This window comes from Maniola hyperantus, chromosome 7 (genome assembly GCF_902806685.2).
Source record: "Maniola hyperantus chromosome 7, iAphHyp1.2, whole genome shotgun sequence".
Taxonomy (NCBI): Eukaryota; Metazoa; Arthropoda; class Insecta; order Lepidoptera; family Nymphalidae; genus Maniola; species Maniola hyperantus.
The window spans coordinates 14,655,220-14,670,951 of record NC_048542.1 but is presented as its reverse complement, the minus strand read 5'-3'; the positions used below and the strand labels follow the sequence as shown (position 1 = coordinate 14,670,951).

Here is a 15,732-nt window from a genome sequence, read left to right as displayed (position 1 = left end):
GTGAAGGACAGCGGTCTTCGGGGATTGTCTCGGCAATCTGTCACGGTCCGTTGCCGCTGAATACGAATAATTTATACTCTAGTACCTATCAATCATATTATGTTGGAAGCTAGACTGTTCCCACAGAATACAAACTTCCATATTAAATACTAGATTATGCTCGCGACTTCATCCGCGTGGTCTACACAAATTTCAAACCCCTATTTTACCCCTTAAGGAGTTGAATTTTCTAAAATCCTTTCTTAGCAGATGTCTGCGTCATAATAGCTGTCTGCATGCCAAATTTCAGCCCGATCCGTCCAGTAGTTTGAGCTGAGCGTTGATAGTTCAGTCAGTCAGTCAGTCAGCTTTTCGTTTTATTTATTTAGGTTTTCAACTTGCTTATCGTATCGTATTTTACACAATAATGAAAAAAAAAATATACTTAAGTACTTTTTGAGAAAACAAACGCATGATAGTATATTGTGTAATAATATTTACAGACACAATGAGAAATTCTACATGGAGCCACAAATCAAATATTTATTATATTTATCTAATCATTTATAAAAATTCAAGAAAAGTCGCAAAGTTTCCTACAAACAAATCTGATCTCAAAATAAACGGGCTATTTGTTTGCTTTGGAAATGATTTCAGGCAGTTGAGAGAAATATGGCTTGTAACGAATTGTTTGGTTTTAGACTATTGACGTCAGCAGCTGGTAATGTCAGTATAGTACCCGACAGATCGAGATGGCAATCGGGGAGGGAACGTCCCGCATACCCGCACAGCCTTCACGCTAACCCGGTGCGGGCGAGCGCGGATGAAGTGCGGGTATGCGGCACGTCCCCCCGACCCGATATACCTACCCCGATTGTCAGCTCAAACTGTACTCTTTTGTATGTTTGAAAATGGAAAAACTTTTGTCGTTTACGGATTGTGACGTCATTATTCACCTATCTGTCGTCTATTCCTCTCTTATTTACTGTTGTATTTTTTATTTTTTATTTTTTTATATATATATTATATACATACCTACGTATATTATGTATATTTATTTTATTTAATTAGTACACCTCTTCCGCTTTCTTGAATTTTTATAATATCCTCTACCCTAAGGTTGCCTGGAAGAGATCGCTATTTTAGCGATAAGGCCGCCTATTGTACTTGCATTGTTATTGAGCACAGAATGAGAATGGCCTACACCATAGTCCACCACGCTAGCCCACTGCGGATTGGGAGACTTCACACATCTTTGTGAACATTCATAACTCTCATCCATGCAGGTTTTCTCACGATATTTTCCTTCACCGTTAAAGTAAGTTATGTTTTATAACTTAAAACCCACATAACCCCGAAAAGTTAGAGGTGTGTGCCCGGGATCGAACCCGCGACAGTTTAGTTTACAGGTTAATTAGCTAGTAACTTAATAGGTAGGTACTTAACTAATAAAACACATGGTCACTCTACATAAAACACGACAGATCCTATAAACTGCCATCCGAAGGTTACACAGCTCAATCTCTCATTTCGAATAATGACCACATATCGACAATTTGCTATCAAAATAATTGGACTATTAACTTGTATTCAATTATATTGGACTAGCTTATGCTTGCGACTTCGTCCGAACTACACAAATTTTAAACCCCTATTTCACCCCTTTAGGGGTTGAATTTAAAAAAATCCTTTCTTCGTCTATACGTCATAATATAGCTACCTGCATGCCAAATTTCAGCCCGATCCGTCCAGTAGCTTGAGCTGTGCGTTGATAGATCAGTCAGTCAGTCAGTCTTTTTACCTTTTCCTTTTATATATTTAGATAATAGTACTAATTTATAATAATTATCAGAAAATATACATTACTAGCTGTTGCCCACGACTTCGTCCGCGTCCCGCGGGGCGGCGGGAACTGTATTTTCCCGTGGATTTTCCAAAAATATTCTTTCACACAAACCTTATCCTGACAATTTATAAACACAAACAAAAAGAATTAACCAGTTTGGTGTTATCGTTCGGAAGTTATATAATATAGTAATATATAGCTTATTCCCACGACTTCGTCTGCGTGGACTACACAAACAAACCCTTATTTTACCCATCATAGACGTCCAAGACAACACTAATTATTTCAAATTGCCCGTCTTAGAACTAGCACCATTTTCATAATAATAATTATAAGGTATTTGCAGGGAAAATTCAGGCAGGCGCTTGCTTTTTCGTCTCACGTAGGGAAAATGTGTAATCGTTTTATTTCCGTTTTGATACTTGACTTAAGTTCGCTTTGAGTCCATTGGTTTACATGTTGTTTGTGAATCCATACTAATATTATAAATGCGAAAGTGTGTCCTGTCTGTCTGCTAGCCTTTCACGGCCCATCCGTTAAACCGATTGAACCGGACCGAACCGGATGAAATTTGTTACAGAGATAGCTTGTATCCCGGGGAAGGACATAGGCTACTTTTTATCCCGGGAAATCAAAGAGTTCCCACGGGATTTTTGAAAACCTAAATCCACGCGGACGAAGTCGTGGGCATCATCTAGTTTGGAATAATACGGTGCATCAATTCTGAAATTCTGAAGCTCTGACGGACGAAGACGGAAAAGTGCAAAATGTCAAAGAGGTGACTTTGCACTTGTCCGTCCGCCCGCGTCCGTGGCACGGATCATATAATATTATCCATACTAATATTATTAATGTGAAAGTGTGTCGGTCTGATAGCTTTTCACGGCCCAACAGTTTAACCGATTTTGATGAAATTTGGTACACAGTTAGCTTACACAGAGAAGGATATAGGCTACCTTTTATCCCGGAAAATTAAAGAGTTCCCACAACATTTTTAAAAAACCTACCTCCAGGAGGACGAAGTCGCGGCATATCTATAGTAATTAATTATTTATTAATTTATTTCAATTAATTTTGATATAAAGGTATGCGTAAATTAGAGTGACCCCTAGATTGTTATCTGATACCTGATTTTCTTAATTATTAGGTATGTGAATGAACAATCAATAGTCAATACCTACAGTCAACCCATGGCCCAATATAGGGTCGTGGACTGTAGTATTAAAATGATATTGTGATTTCTTGTATAGTGGTAGTTTATGGGGCTAGAATTCATTATTAAAGGGTTTCTTGACAGACAGTCAGACGGACAACGAAGAGATCCTATAAGAGTTCCGTTTTTCTTTTGAGGTACGGAACCCTAAAAATTCTAAACTTAAAAGGAATCTTAAAATATGCACCTATAACTGCAGTCAACATACCTACCTACCATTGATATAAATGACAAGATATGCCCAAGCGAACAAAATTTTTCACGGTTTTGGAACCAAATAAATCAGCGCCGCCTCTTAGATACTAATGAACGACCCGCTTGAAATCCAGACGTCACTGAGGTTTCATTGGTGCTAAAGCACCACTGAACCGGTGCCATTTTGTTTGTTCAATAGCCCTGTCCATACAAAGTAATATGTAAGTCAATGCTACCTACATAGTAGCATGAATACCTCGTAAGGAGTTATTGCATAAAACCCGTGTATGTAACATCTTGTTTCAACGCTTAGACTAACTTGATATGTTGAATCAATAATATCTATTTCAATGACTTAATTCATAATACTTAGAATAGAATAGAATAGAATGTTTTATTTATTCATGTAAACTTTTTACAAGTGCTTATGAATAGTCAGATAGTTTTAATTTACCACTGGTTCGGAATGCCGTAGCCTTAGATAGGTAAGTAAGAATTAACACATGCTTCGAGATTTCTTTGTCGTGTTATTATAATATTAGGTACTAGCGACCCGCCCCGGCTTCGCATGGGTGCAATGTAGATACTAATGTGGTGTCAGTGAGGAGTGATTAATAAATAATCCATGCTTCCATATTAATATTATAAATGCGACCTACTTTGTTGTAATAATATTTGTTAATTTTTGATGGCAGCAAAAGCAATCTATATCTACTAAAAATAAAATTGAAGTGTCTGTCTGTAAATTCGAAATAACTACCTCAAATTAAGCTCATATTGTTGTTTGAACTGTACCATAACTGAATCACACGTTTTTAAAAATTTTGTCTGTCTGTCTTTCCGAACAAACTGTTGAGCCGTTCCGAAGATTACTTCGGAACGGCTGAACCTATTTTGACGTGACTTTTACAGACAAGTAGAGGATTAACCAAGGAGTTACAAGACTACTTTTTTGAACGACTTTCAAAAAAGGACGAGTTGTGTTTTCTACCTATAGGTATAATTTTTAATCGAGAGAGAAACTTTGCGACACTGTCCCATAAAAAAATTGGATTCCAACTCCTCAATCCTGATGCTGTATAGGACCTGGCCACAAAAAATTATGAGATTTAAAACTGTTTTTGAGTACAATTCCGAAAAATGCGCTATCAGCAGCTCACCACACCACATCACAACAATTATTTTAAGTACAATGCCGATAAAATTTGTAAGTATATATAAAATTCAAAGTCCTGACTGACTGACATAATATCAACGCACAGCCTAAGCCGCTGGTCTTAGAGACATGAAATTTTGAGGGTGTCTTCTTTGTAAAGTGTAGGTATCCACTTAGAAAGGATTTTTCGAGATTCCACCCCTAAGTGGGTTAAATGGGGCATGGAAGTTTATATGAAAGTCCGTAATTTTTGAGGTTACATCGATCAAAATTGGTATTTGGGATTTCGGTCACAAATGAAGAAATACATGTTTCAGGATTTTTGGAAAATTCGCCCATAAGGGTGGTAAAATAGGAGATGAAAGTTTGTATGGGAAAGTTTTAATTATTGATATATTAACTTGAAATTTGGAAAGTAGGTTTTTTCTTGAGGTTAGGTGTCTAGCTAAGAAACGACTATGAGAAAATCCCCACCTAAAGGGATGAAATGGGGGTTGGAAGGTTATATGTGTTATTCGGTGCTGTTCAGCGTGCGTGTCCTGATGTTATAATGTTTTTTTCTGAAAAAAAAAAATGGCATTTGTTTCCTGTAGGCCACGCGGGCGAAGCCGCGAGCAGAAGCTAGTGTTTCTATAAATTGTTAAGTTTCCGAACGGAAGGAAGTGCATACAAGTGCATAATATACCTACGTGTCTATATTTATGATAGCAGCAAGCACAGTAATTGATAAAAAATGTGTTTCCGTGTCTTGAAAGCATAGTTGTGTATGAAAACGTGTAACAAGTGTCGTTAATTTATACAATGATTGCGATTTATGTGACAATCGAGGGCAACATGTAATATTCTACACTAGCTTATGCTCGCGACTTCATCCGCGTGGATTATACAAATTTCAAACATCTATTTCACCCCCTTAGGGGTTGAATTTTCAAAAATCCTTTCTTAGCGGACGTCTACATCACAATAGCCTAGCTGCATGCCAAATTTCAGCCCGATCCGTCCAGTAGTTTGAGCTGTGCGTTGATAGATCAGTCAGTCAGTCAGTCAGTCAGTCAGTCACCTTTTCTTTATATATATATATATATATATATATATATATAGATAATAATACACTTGCACTAGCTTATGCTCGCGACTTCGTCCGCGTTGACTACACACAAACCCCTATTTCCCTCCCTTAGGGGTTGAATTTTCTAAAATCCTTTCTTAGCGGATGCCTACGTCATAATAGCCTGCATGCCTTTCAGCCCGAACCGTCCAGTAGTTTGAGATGTGCGTTGATAGATCAGTCAGTCAGTCAGCTTTTCCTTTTATATATTTAGATAAACGGACTAAACCGATAAATCAAGTTGCAACTATTTTGATCGCCCGCGCATTTCAAATTTTCAATCAGTGCCATCGCACTGCGTATTAATTCCTGTTTCTGCTTTCCATCCTTAGATAAGTAGGCACTTATGTTTAACTTACTAGCTTATGTCCCTGACTTTGTCCGCATGGTTTTATTTAAATTTTATTTAGGTCTTTAAAAATCCCGAAGAATTCTTTGATTTTCCGGGCTAAAAAGTAGCCTAGCCGTCTTTCAACTATCTGTATGCAAATTAGTTGCTTAATTATGGCGTGAAGGTAGGACAAACAAACACACTTTCGCATTTATAATATTATTATAGATAGTATAGATTCACAAGTACCTACCTAGTTTATATTTGTATGAGAACTGTAAAATGATTTAATTATAAAAAGTGGATTATCATGACGTGTGTGTGAAATAAAAAGAATAGATTCCTTAAAACTATTTGTTTTTAAATATACTATTTATTATTAAAATATAATATTTTTACATTGGTAACATTAAATATAAGTAATACGTAGGTAATTTTTTCACAGTCAGTTCGCATGTTAGTTGTTGTTACTTAAATAACATTAAAAGTAAGTAATAAGAATCAGTCTTACGTCCTCTAAAAAGACTGAAAATTATTACAAAATCTCATTTTGTTTTTGGTTTGTTCGTGTTCTTAACGTTACAATAATGTAACGATATAATAACGTTATTATAATATAATAATATTTCTAAATTTAAAATTTCAATAATATAACGTTATAATAACGTTATTTGAATAATAACATTATATTTCTAAACGTTACAATAATATAACGCTATAATAACGTTAATTAAATAACAATATTATATCCAAACAATTTTTTTTGGTGAACAAAAACAGATTTGATTAATTAATCGCAAATAAAGTATATAAAAAAAATACTTTACGTTAGTAACAATGTTTATTTGTAACCTCTATACATGAACGTATAAAATATACGCTCATGCCTATATTTAAGAAGATCTTGGGTTACATAAAAAAGCTTATCTGAACTTCACGAATGATTTTGTCATGTGTAAGAAGAAAAAACAATTTTAGTTTTTTGATAAAATTGTCAGCGAAATTCAAATAAACTTCTTAAAAATCTTTGATTTTGCCTTTTATGACTCGGTTCGGTACATTCGTAATTCGTATGTACCCCCAATGTACTACACAAACACCATAAATGCATTGCCCACCCAGTTACACTGGTCAATAAATACCTATTTTGAAATCAATTAAACAGTCTGTGAAATCATGAGGACGCTGTGACAGTTGTCCTTTCATTGGTAACGGTAATAACGCTACACGATGTAACGTTACTGGGAACGGTACTGACGGCGTTACTTTGGCTCTCGATATTTGTAACGTTATCTGGCGAATTTGAGCTCTGTGCTAGCGCTGCAGTGATTGGCTGCGTAATTGGTTGTACTGGGGGCTGGTAGTTTGGATAGTGGATTCCCACCACTTCTTCGTAGCTCGGCGGTGCCAATGCCTCTGTAAAATGGAAAAAGAGGAATATCATGTCATGAACAATGGTTGAATGTGTTGTCCATTGATGTTGGAAGGCCACCCCATCGTGGTGTTGCCTGTACTTAATTGACTTTTATTATGTATGTTATATTTATGCGTTATATTCAAACTGCTATCCAATCCAATTTATATTATAATGTAGGTAGGTATGTACAAGAAATTCCAGGATTTTAAAATATTATTTAGTTACATTAGCCCTTGACTGCGATCTCACCTTATGGTAAGCGATGATACAATCTAAGATGGAAGCGGGATAGCTTGGAATAGGTATGTCAGTTTTATCAAACGCTATATGCATCCTATCGGTTCTACAACCGATACATACCGGTAATTTAGCGGTCCGGTATATATCGGAACGCTAAATTTGGCTTTACTGCAGGAGTTCAACACAGGAACATTTTTATTTACTGCGGTTACCACTATTACTATTATAGATTACTACTGCTGCTGCTACATAAAAAGCTGTGATAGCCTAGTGGTTAGGACAGGGGTTTGATCCCGGGCACGCACCTCTAACTTTTTGGAGTTCTGTGCGTTTTAAATGGTTTTAAGTAATTAAATATCACCTGCTTTAACGGTGAAGGAAAACATCGTGAGGAAACCTGCATGCCTATGCCACCAATCCGCACATGGCCAGCGTGGTAGACTATGGCCTAATGCACATGGCTAGCGTGGTAGACTATGGCCAGAGATAATTTATTACAAGTACTTGTAATAAATTATCTCTGACTATGGCGAAACCCTTCTCACTCTCAGAGGAGACCCGTGCTCTACAGTGAGCCGGCAATGGGTTGATCATGATGACTGCTGCTACATTATTATTAGTGTAATGTTTAATCTTACCATATTTGGGCGGTGGGGGCAAATTGGCGGGACTGACGTATATAGTAGGCTCTGCCTGCGACAGCGACGGCCGCTGGCGAGGGGCAATGAACGTTCGTCTCTGTTGCGTGCTGCGCGTCTTTTGTCCTGGAAACAAAGGAAACAACGTGTTATTTACTTTATAAACAAAATAGCTTATTCCCGCGACTTCGTCTGCATGGACTACACAAATTTCAAACCTCTATTTTACCCCCTCAGGTGTTGAATTTTCAAAAATCCTTTCTTAGCGGATGTCTAGGTCATAATAGCTATCTGCATGCCAAATTTCAGCCCGATCCGTCCAGTAGTTTGAGCTGTGCGTTGATAGATCAGTCAGTCAGTCACCTTTTCCTTTTATATAATTATTTAGATGATGACCGAACTAGAGGAATACTCTTTGCAAGGTATCTTTTTGATGTTGCTATTCAGGAAACCTGAATTGTCTTGCGCCTGGCAGAATTTAATAGCAATAAATTTAGTATGACCAAAAGGATGGTAACTGGTAGGTAACTGATAACTATGAATATAGTTATTCAATGAGTATTCATCTTCACATGCATTCCAATATTATATCCACAAGGATTTTATAATTTTTGTATCATAATTCACAAATGACATTCAGTAAAATTAAATTAATTGATGAGGTATGGAAGCCATTTTATAAAATACCTACCATAGCCATTCAATTCATTTATTTTACTTAAACATACTTAATAATATTATTATGAATACAATTTGGTAAAGGAACTATATTTTTTCTGTTGAGAAAATATAGTATACCCGTCGTCTTACAGTTTATATTTATTAAAATAGAGTCACAATAAAAATAAAATATGTAGTTTGTTAATGTAATAGAATAGTCTCCTAGTAATTAGGAAATAATGAAAAGGAATTAAAGTCTTGCTAAAATTATCGTACCTATTAGTAATAATCTTCCAGCAGCCATTAATATAATGACTACCACAAAACATACGCACGATAGTGTTATATACCATACAAAATTAATAAAAGGCTCATTGCTATCATGGTTTTTATCACATTCAACACAACCGAAGGAATTTACAGATCCATTCAAATTAGATTCCATTACTAAAATTAACTAAAAAACAATTAAAATATGGTATTTATTCGCGGTATTATAACATACTTTTTATACAAAAAATATCGGTTTTAAAATACCGTGATGGACTAAAATCACTGTCCAAAAATAACGTTATATATTTCACGTGCCCTTTACGGTGGTTAAAGCATAACTAAAGTCGTTTGTTTTAACTATGTTTATATAAATAATGATATGAATCGTGTAGTGTTATCTTTGAGATTACATGCGATCAAATGGATTACTAAACAGTTCTTTATAGGTACAACGATGACGTCTATAGAAGCCTAAATTACTTTTTTTTAAATTAGGCTAAGCTTGTTGCATTATATATTTTATTTTTCAGAGTTCAACATCAGTCATAGTTTCAACTAGTAAAGTCGTCGTTGCCAACTGCTCAAGTGCTCTCTGGCGCAGTGGTAAGCGCTGTGGTCTTATTAGAGGGAGGTCCCGGATTCGATTCATGGAAGGGATTTGGAATTTTATAATTCCTAAATTTCTGGTCTGGTCTGGTGGGAGGCCTCGGCCGTGGCTAGTTACCACCCTACCGGCAAAGCCGTGCCGCCAAGCGATTTAGCGTTCCGGTACGATGCCGTGTAGAAACCAAAGGTATATTGGGCTTAATAAAAACTGCCATACTCTTTCCAGTTTAGCCCGCTCCCACCTTAGACTGCATCGTCACTTACCATCAGGTGAGATTGCAGTCAAGGGCTAACTAGTATCTGAATAAATAAAAAATAAATAAAAAGTTGGCTGGCTGTTCAAAACCTTAAAGTTGAAAACTGCATGACTTTATACCTAGATAAAATTTCCGTGATACCAATTAATGAAAGATTGAAATCAGATTATTTCAAGTAGAATGCACTCATCATTTGTTACGCAAACCTAGGTACTTAGTTACGTAGAAAGTTTTGTTTTTATCACAATGTGTTATGAATGACTCAATACTGAAGAAAAAGTGTTCCAAGATGTACCTAGGTATCTATTTTAATAAATGACGTCAAGTCGAAAGGCTTATGAGTCAAATATTCAAGGGGTAGATTAGTCCTACATCAATGGCCACGTATAGCATGCGACAAGTCGAGATAGCAATCGGGGTATGAGCCACCCGCGCTCGCCCGCACTGGGATAGCACGGGGGCTGTGCGGGTGTGCGGGGCGTTCCCTCTCCGATTGCCATATAGACCTGTCGCAACCTTATACTAGGGCCTCTCAAATTAGGCGACTGAAGGCGTGCAACGCAGTAAAAGGAAGTAAAAAAACCCGGCCAAGTGCGAGTCAGGCTCGCGCAATGAGGGTTCCGTACTACAGTCGTATTTTTTCGACATTTTGCACGATAATTCAAAAACTATGATGCATAAAAATAAATAAAAATCTGTTTTAGAATGTACAGGTGAAGACCTTTCATATGATACCCCACTTGATATAGTCACTCACTTCGAAATTGTAAATAAATATTAGTTATATAGTAAATACTAATTATTAGTTCATGACCACAATTTAATTTTTTTTTGTGTGATCTAACTCTAAATTCACGGTTTTCAGATTTTTCCCCAAATGTCAGCTATAAGATCTACCAACCTGCCAAATTTCATGATTCTAGGTCAACGGGAAGTACCCTGTAGGTTTCTTGACAGACATACGGACAGACAGACAGACAGACAACTAAGTGATCCTATAAGGGTTCCGTTTTTCCTTTTGAGGTACGGAACCCTAAAAACATACCTACTTATTTAAAAAAAAATTAACTGACCATCTGATTTGAAACAAAATTCTGAAAATAAAGATGAAATTAATTGTATATGCCGATTGTTGCTATAAAGCTGTCAAGCTGTTCTAAAAATTTAAAAACTAAACTTTGTTGATAAAATTGTTGCATACAAAGATGAAAATAATTGATGATTGTTATTTATTGTAAAAGTTCTAAGTTGTCATTTATTAGTTAGGTACTAGCGGATACCCGGCGCGACGTGTGCTACTACGCTAAAAAAAAAAAGAACGCGCCTAATGGTTTTAGTGGTCTATAACCATCTTCACATTAGTACCTTTCTAATGGAACCGATTTGGGGTAGATACATCAATCGATGGTTGTAAAGCCTATAACGGGCATAGGTAGAAACATTTTTGATTTATTTATTATCCACATCTAAAGCTCCTTTATAAAAGAAAATAGCAAAAGTATACCAAAGCGTGATATGATAGAACAACTGCAATAATTAGTTCATCACCACTTTTCATCCACAAAAGAACATGAAGTCGGTTAAAAATCAGGTAGGTTATAAGTTTAATAGGCATGACTTTGTTCTTTCTGTTGGAAATTGATAAAGTTTATTTGGTACCTACTTAAACAGATATGTACCTATAATGGAAATCCCTCACGATAGTTTAAAGTATGCTAAAATTAAGTTTAGTTTGCATTTGTCGCCATATTGCTCAGTTTCTCTCTCTTTTTAGGGTTCCGTAGCCAAATGACAAAAAACGGAACCCTTATAGATTCATCATGTCTGTCTGTCTGTCCGTCCGTATGTCACAGCCACTTTTTTCCGAAACTATACTGTTGAAACTTGGTAAGTAGATGTTATTCTGTGAACCGCATTAAGAATTTCACACAAAAATAGAAAAAAAAAAACAATAAATTTTGGGGGTTCCCCATACTTAGAACTGAAAATCAGGATTTTTTTTCATCAAATCCCATTACGTGGATATCTATGGATAGGTCTTCAAAAATGATATTGAGGTTTCTAATATAATTTTTTTCTAAACTGAATAGTTTGCGCGAGAGACACTTCCAAAGTGGTAAAATGTGTCCCCCCCCCCCCCTGTAACTTCTAAAATAAGAGAATGATAAAACTAAAAAAATATCTTCTACTAATTTTCTATCTAAACTTCCTCCAAAAATTGGTTTGAACGAGATCTAGTAAGTTGTTTTTGACTTATAGTGTAAAATGTCGATAAAATACGATTGTAGTACTTACGGAACCCTCAGTGCGCGAGTCTGATTCGCACTTGGCCGGTTTTTCAAGGAACAGATAATAAATGTCATGTGACTGTTATCATTTGGAATATCTGGAATATCCAATGAAAGAACGATGTGATAAACCGGCTCGAGAATGTGAGATTATGATTGATCCTTCGGTAAGTACCTACCTAGGTACCTATACTTGTGCAGTGGTTTATTTTATACTTTCTATCTAATGCCGGCAAGCGTTTCAATCAGTACCCTTATTAGGTATAAATGCGAAAGTGTGTTTGTTTGTTGGTTTGTCTTTCAATCAGTTCACGTCGCAACGGTGCAACTGATTGACGTGATTTTTTGCATGGGTATAGAATATTAAGACCTGGAGAGTGACATTGGCTACTTTTTATCCCGGAAAATCAAGGAGTTCCCACAGGATTGTACAACCGCTCCACCGAGTCCACGCGGGCGAAGTCGCGGGTATCATCTAGTATTTTATAAAAAAAATTATAGTGGTTTACCTACACTTCAAGGGAATTTCTAAATAATTTTAAATACATATCAAATATTGCGGACCGGCAGGATTCGAACCTTTGAAAGTAGTTTCGATAGCTGCAAAGTGTCACTACTAGATGGCATTAAAATAATAAGTTAAGTACAATACATGGAAATACTTAAAATAAAAATATATATCAAAAACGGAGCAAAAATATTCTATCTATTATCAAATTATCTATCGTAATATGTTCTAGGCTAAAGTAGCTGATATTCAAATTTTTTACTATGCCACTTCACCTATCCAATTACCGAATATGATACACATTACAAAAAATATAATATGATATGCGCGATCTAAATCTAAAGTAGGTAGGTATATCTACACTAATATTATAAAGAGGAAAACTTTGTTTGTTTGTTTGTACTGAATAGGCTCAAAAACTACTGGACCGATTTTAAAAATTCTTTCACCATTCGAAAGCTACATTATCCACGAGTAACATAGGCTATATTTTATTTTGGAAAAAAAATAGGGTTCCGTAAGATATTTGGGTTTTTCGGACACAAGGTGTAAAAAATCAACCAGAAAAGTTACTTATTTTGCGTACGCTGCCTAAACTATAAAAGATAGAACCATAAAATGTTCTAATTAATTGTAGATCTTATAAATATCTACAAAAAAGTCCGCGACACACTATACCCATCTATGTCGAGTGAGGCACAGCAACCATTTTTTTATTTAAAAATCTTGAATTTTTTTGGACTACATTTAAACGCGTTTATTTTACTCATGCTATTAATCCTTATAAAGAACAGTTTATGGAGATAATGTGGCTAATTCCGTTGTACACAATTTCTAAACTAAACTAAAATGACACGTCTAAATCTATTGCTATACCTTTCATAATGTTGCTTGCGGAAAAGGATAGCACTAGTTTTAGACCTGTTAATTTAGTTTAGTTTAGAGATTGTGTACAAGAAAATCGGCCCCAATATTTGGTCTTTGAATGATTAAAATTGGACGTTTGGTTTTGAAGTTATGGCGAAATTAAAATATTACGATTTCTGCTGCACGGCCCGTTGTTATTATATAAAGAGGTAATGTCGTTAAGTTTGTTTGTAGGGGGTAATCTTTAGAACTACTGAACCGATTTTAAAAATTCTTTCACCAGTAGAAAGCTACATTATTCCTGAGTGACATAGGCTATACGGGATCTTTAAAAACCTAAATCTACGCGGGCGAAGCCGCGGGGATCAGCTAGTATTATATAAAGAGGTAATGTCGTTAAGTTTGTTTGTAGGGGGTAATCTTTAGAACTACTGAACCGATTTTAAAAATTCTTTCACCAGTAGAAAGCTACATTATTCCTGAGTGACATAGGCTATACGGGATCTTTAAAAACCTAAATCTACGCGGGCGAAGCCGCGGGGATCAGCTAGTTATAATATATAGTGTATTTCTACGGCTATACTCACGTATTCAGTCAACTGGATAGTATAGCCGTAGAAATATACTATATATAATGGAAATCACTCACGATAGTTTAAACGCTAAAATAGGTATATTATCTAAACAAAATAATACATACTTAGCGTCAGAGCTCGTAAGCAGAAGAAAATCATAATCCAAATAAGGAGCATAGTCACTAAAACCATCAAGTACCACATAGTGACTTGGGCCACGCCCATTTCCTCTTTGTCAATTTCGTACTCGTCTGGCTTGTCATCATTCATCTCATCATATACGGGAAAATTATAATTGGGTTGACCATACGGCGCCATTTTTCCAAAACACTTTTGTCACTTCTTCATTAATTCTCAAACCACTTTCAGAATGTTTGACAGCCAAACAATCTAAGTGACCCACTTCGCGTTTAATTATGAATTATGACACACTCTCAAAAATTTGCTACCACAAATTATTAGAATGGCTTCACTTACACTTTTGTCACTTCTTCATTAATTCTCAAACCACTTTCAGAATGTTTGACAGCCAAACAATCCAAGTGATCCACTTCGCGTTTAATTATGAATTATGACACACTCTCAAAATTTTGCTTCCACAAATTATTAGAATGCCACTTCACTTACACTTTTACAATTACGTCAACACGTAGTTTACAACTTTTGCGTTAAAATTATTAAATTGCCTTTTGTTCATTTTGAAAGACACAATGTAAGAAATACTAGTTTGAAATAATACAAGTGATGATTCCGTGATAATCCCATCTGAAGTCGTTCAGTGTAGCTTTATCTAGGGATTTATCGATTTATTTATCTTGGCTATCTTATCTCTCGAAAAATGAAAAAGAACTGTCTGTTATTCATAAATTATATAATTCCCATTATTACCTACTTAATTGTCCTCGCAACCAATGGTTTATATTTTAACTATTTAAGTGAAGAATTTGATTTTTCTTAGATTTTTCAAGTCACCTTGCTCTAAATCTTTTGGTGATGGGGGTCTACGTTAAAGAGAGTTAATAAATAATAGTTTACAGTGTCTAAGAATACTTAGTAATTTAAAAATTTGAGATTATAAGAGAGATTAAGTATTGTCTTGATATAAAATAAAATAGTTTATTATCAGAGTGTCTACAAAAATATCAAAATGTAGTTAAAATGTCTGATACCGATTTTATAATATTGTTGTAGGCATATTACTAATACAGAACTCTGTATAGGTATGTACTTATACTTGATTAGATTATTTTTATCATAACTTGTCTTTTTTGGCTTGGCTTATCGTAAAAATTTTCCATTTTTAGATTCATGTGCAATAAGTACCTATATATTTACAAATTTACCCTGTCTACCATACTTTTACAATAAAATATTCTCTACCATTCATCATCTCAATTCATCACCGGCCCATTACTAAGGACAGGTCTCCTCTCAGGATAAAGTGTATTTTTTTTAATCTATAGACTAGCGCTTGGCTGCAATCAGACCTGTGGCCCTACCGCGGTTGTTTGACAGCTACAATGTCACAATCGCAATCATCTCTGATTGGTTAATGCTCGCTCACTATTGGCCACA

The 15,732-nt window shown here is 35.5% G+C and overlaps 1 protein-coding gene across 5 annotated transcripts in view; it reads right to left on the bottom strand.

Moving 5' to 3' along the window:
• Nucleotides 1–6,168: 6,168 nt before the first annotated feature.
• Nucleotides 6,169–15,732, bottom strand: part of LOC117983566 (uncharacterized) — a 50,483-nt gene continuing 40,919 nt past the window's right edge. For 4 of the 5 annotated variants that reach the window (XM_034970164.2, XM_034970160.2, XM_034970163.2 and 1 more), the window contains exons 2-3: nt 8,124–8,249; nt 6,169–7,244 (exon numbers count right to left, since the gene is read on the bottom strand). In XM_034970164.2, the coding sequence (XP_034826055.1) occupies nt 7,003–7,244; nt 8,124–8,249 (368 nt within the window). In that variant the 3' untranslated portion in view covers nt 6,169–7,002. Of the gene's footprint in view, nt 7,245–8,123; nt 8,250–14,282; nt 14,623–15,732 lie in introns of those variants that run through there. The other variant, XM_034970158.2, reaches the window with a different exon arrangement.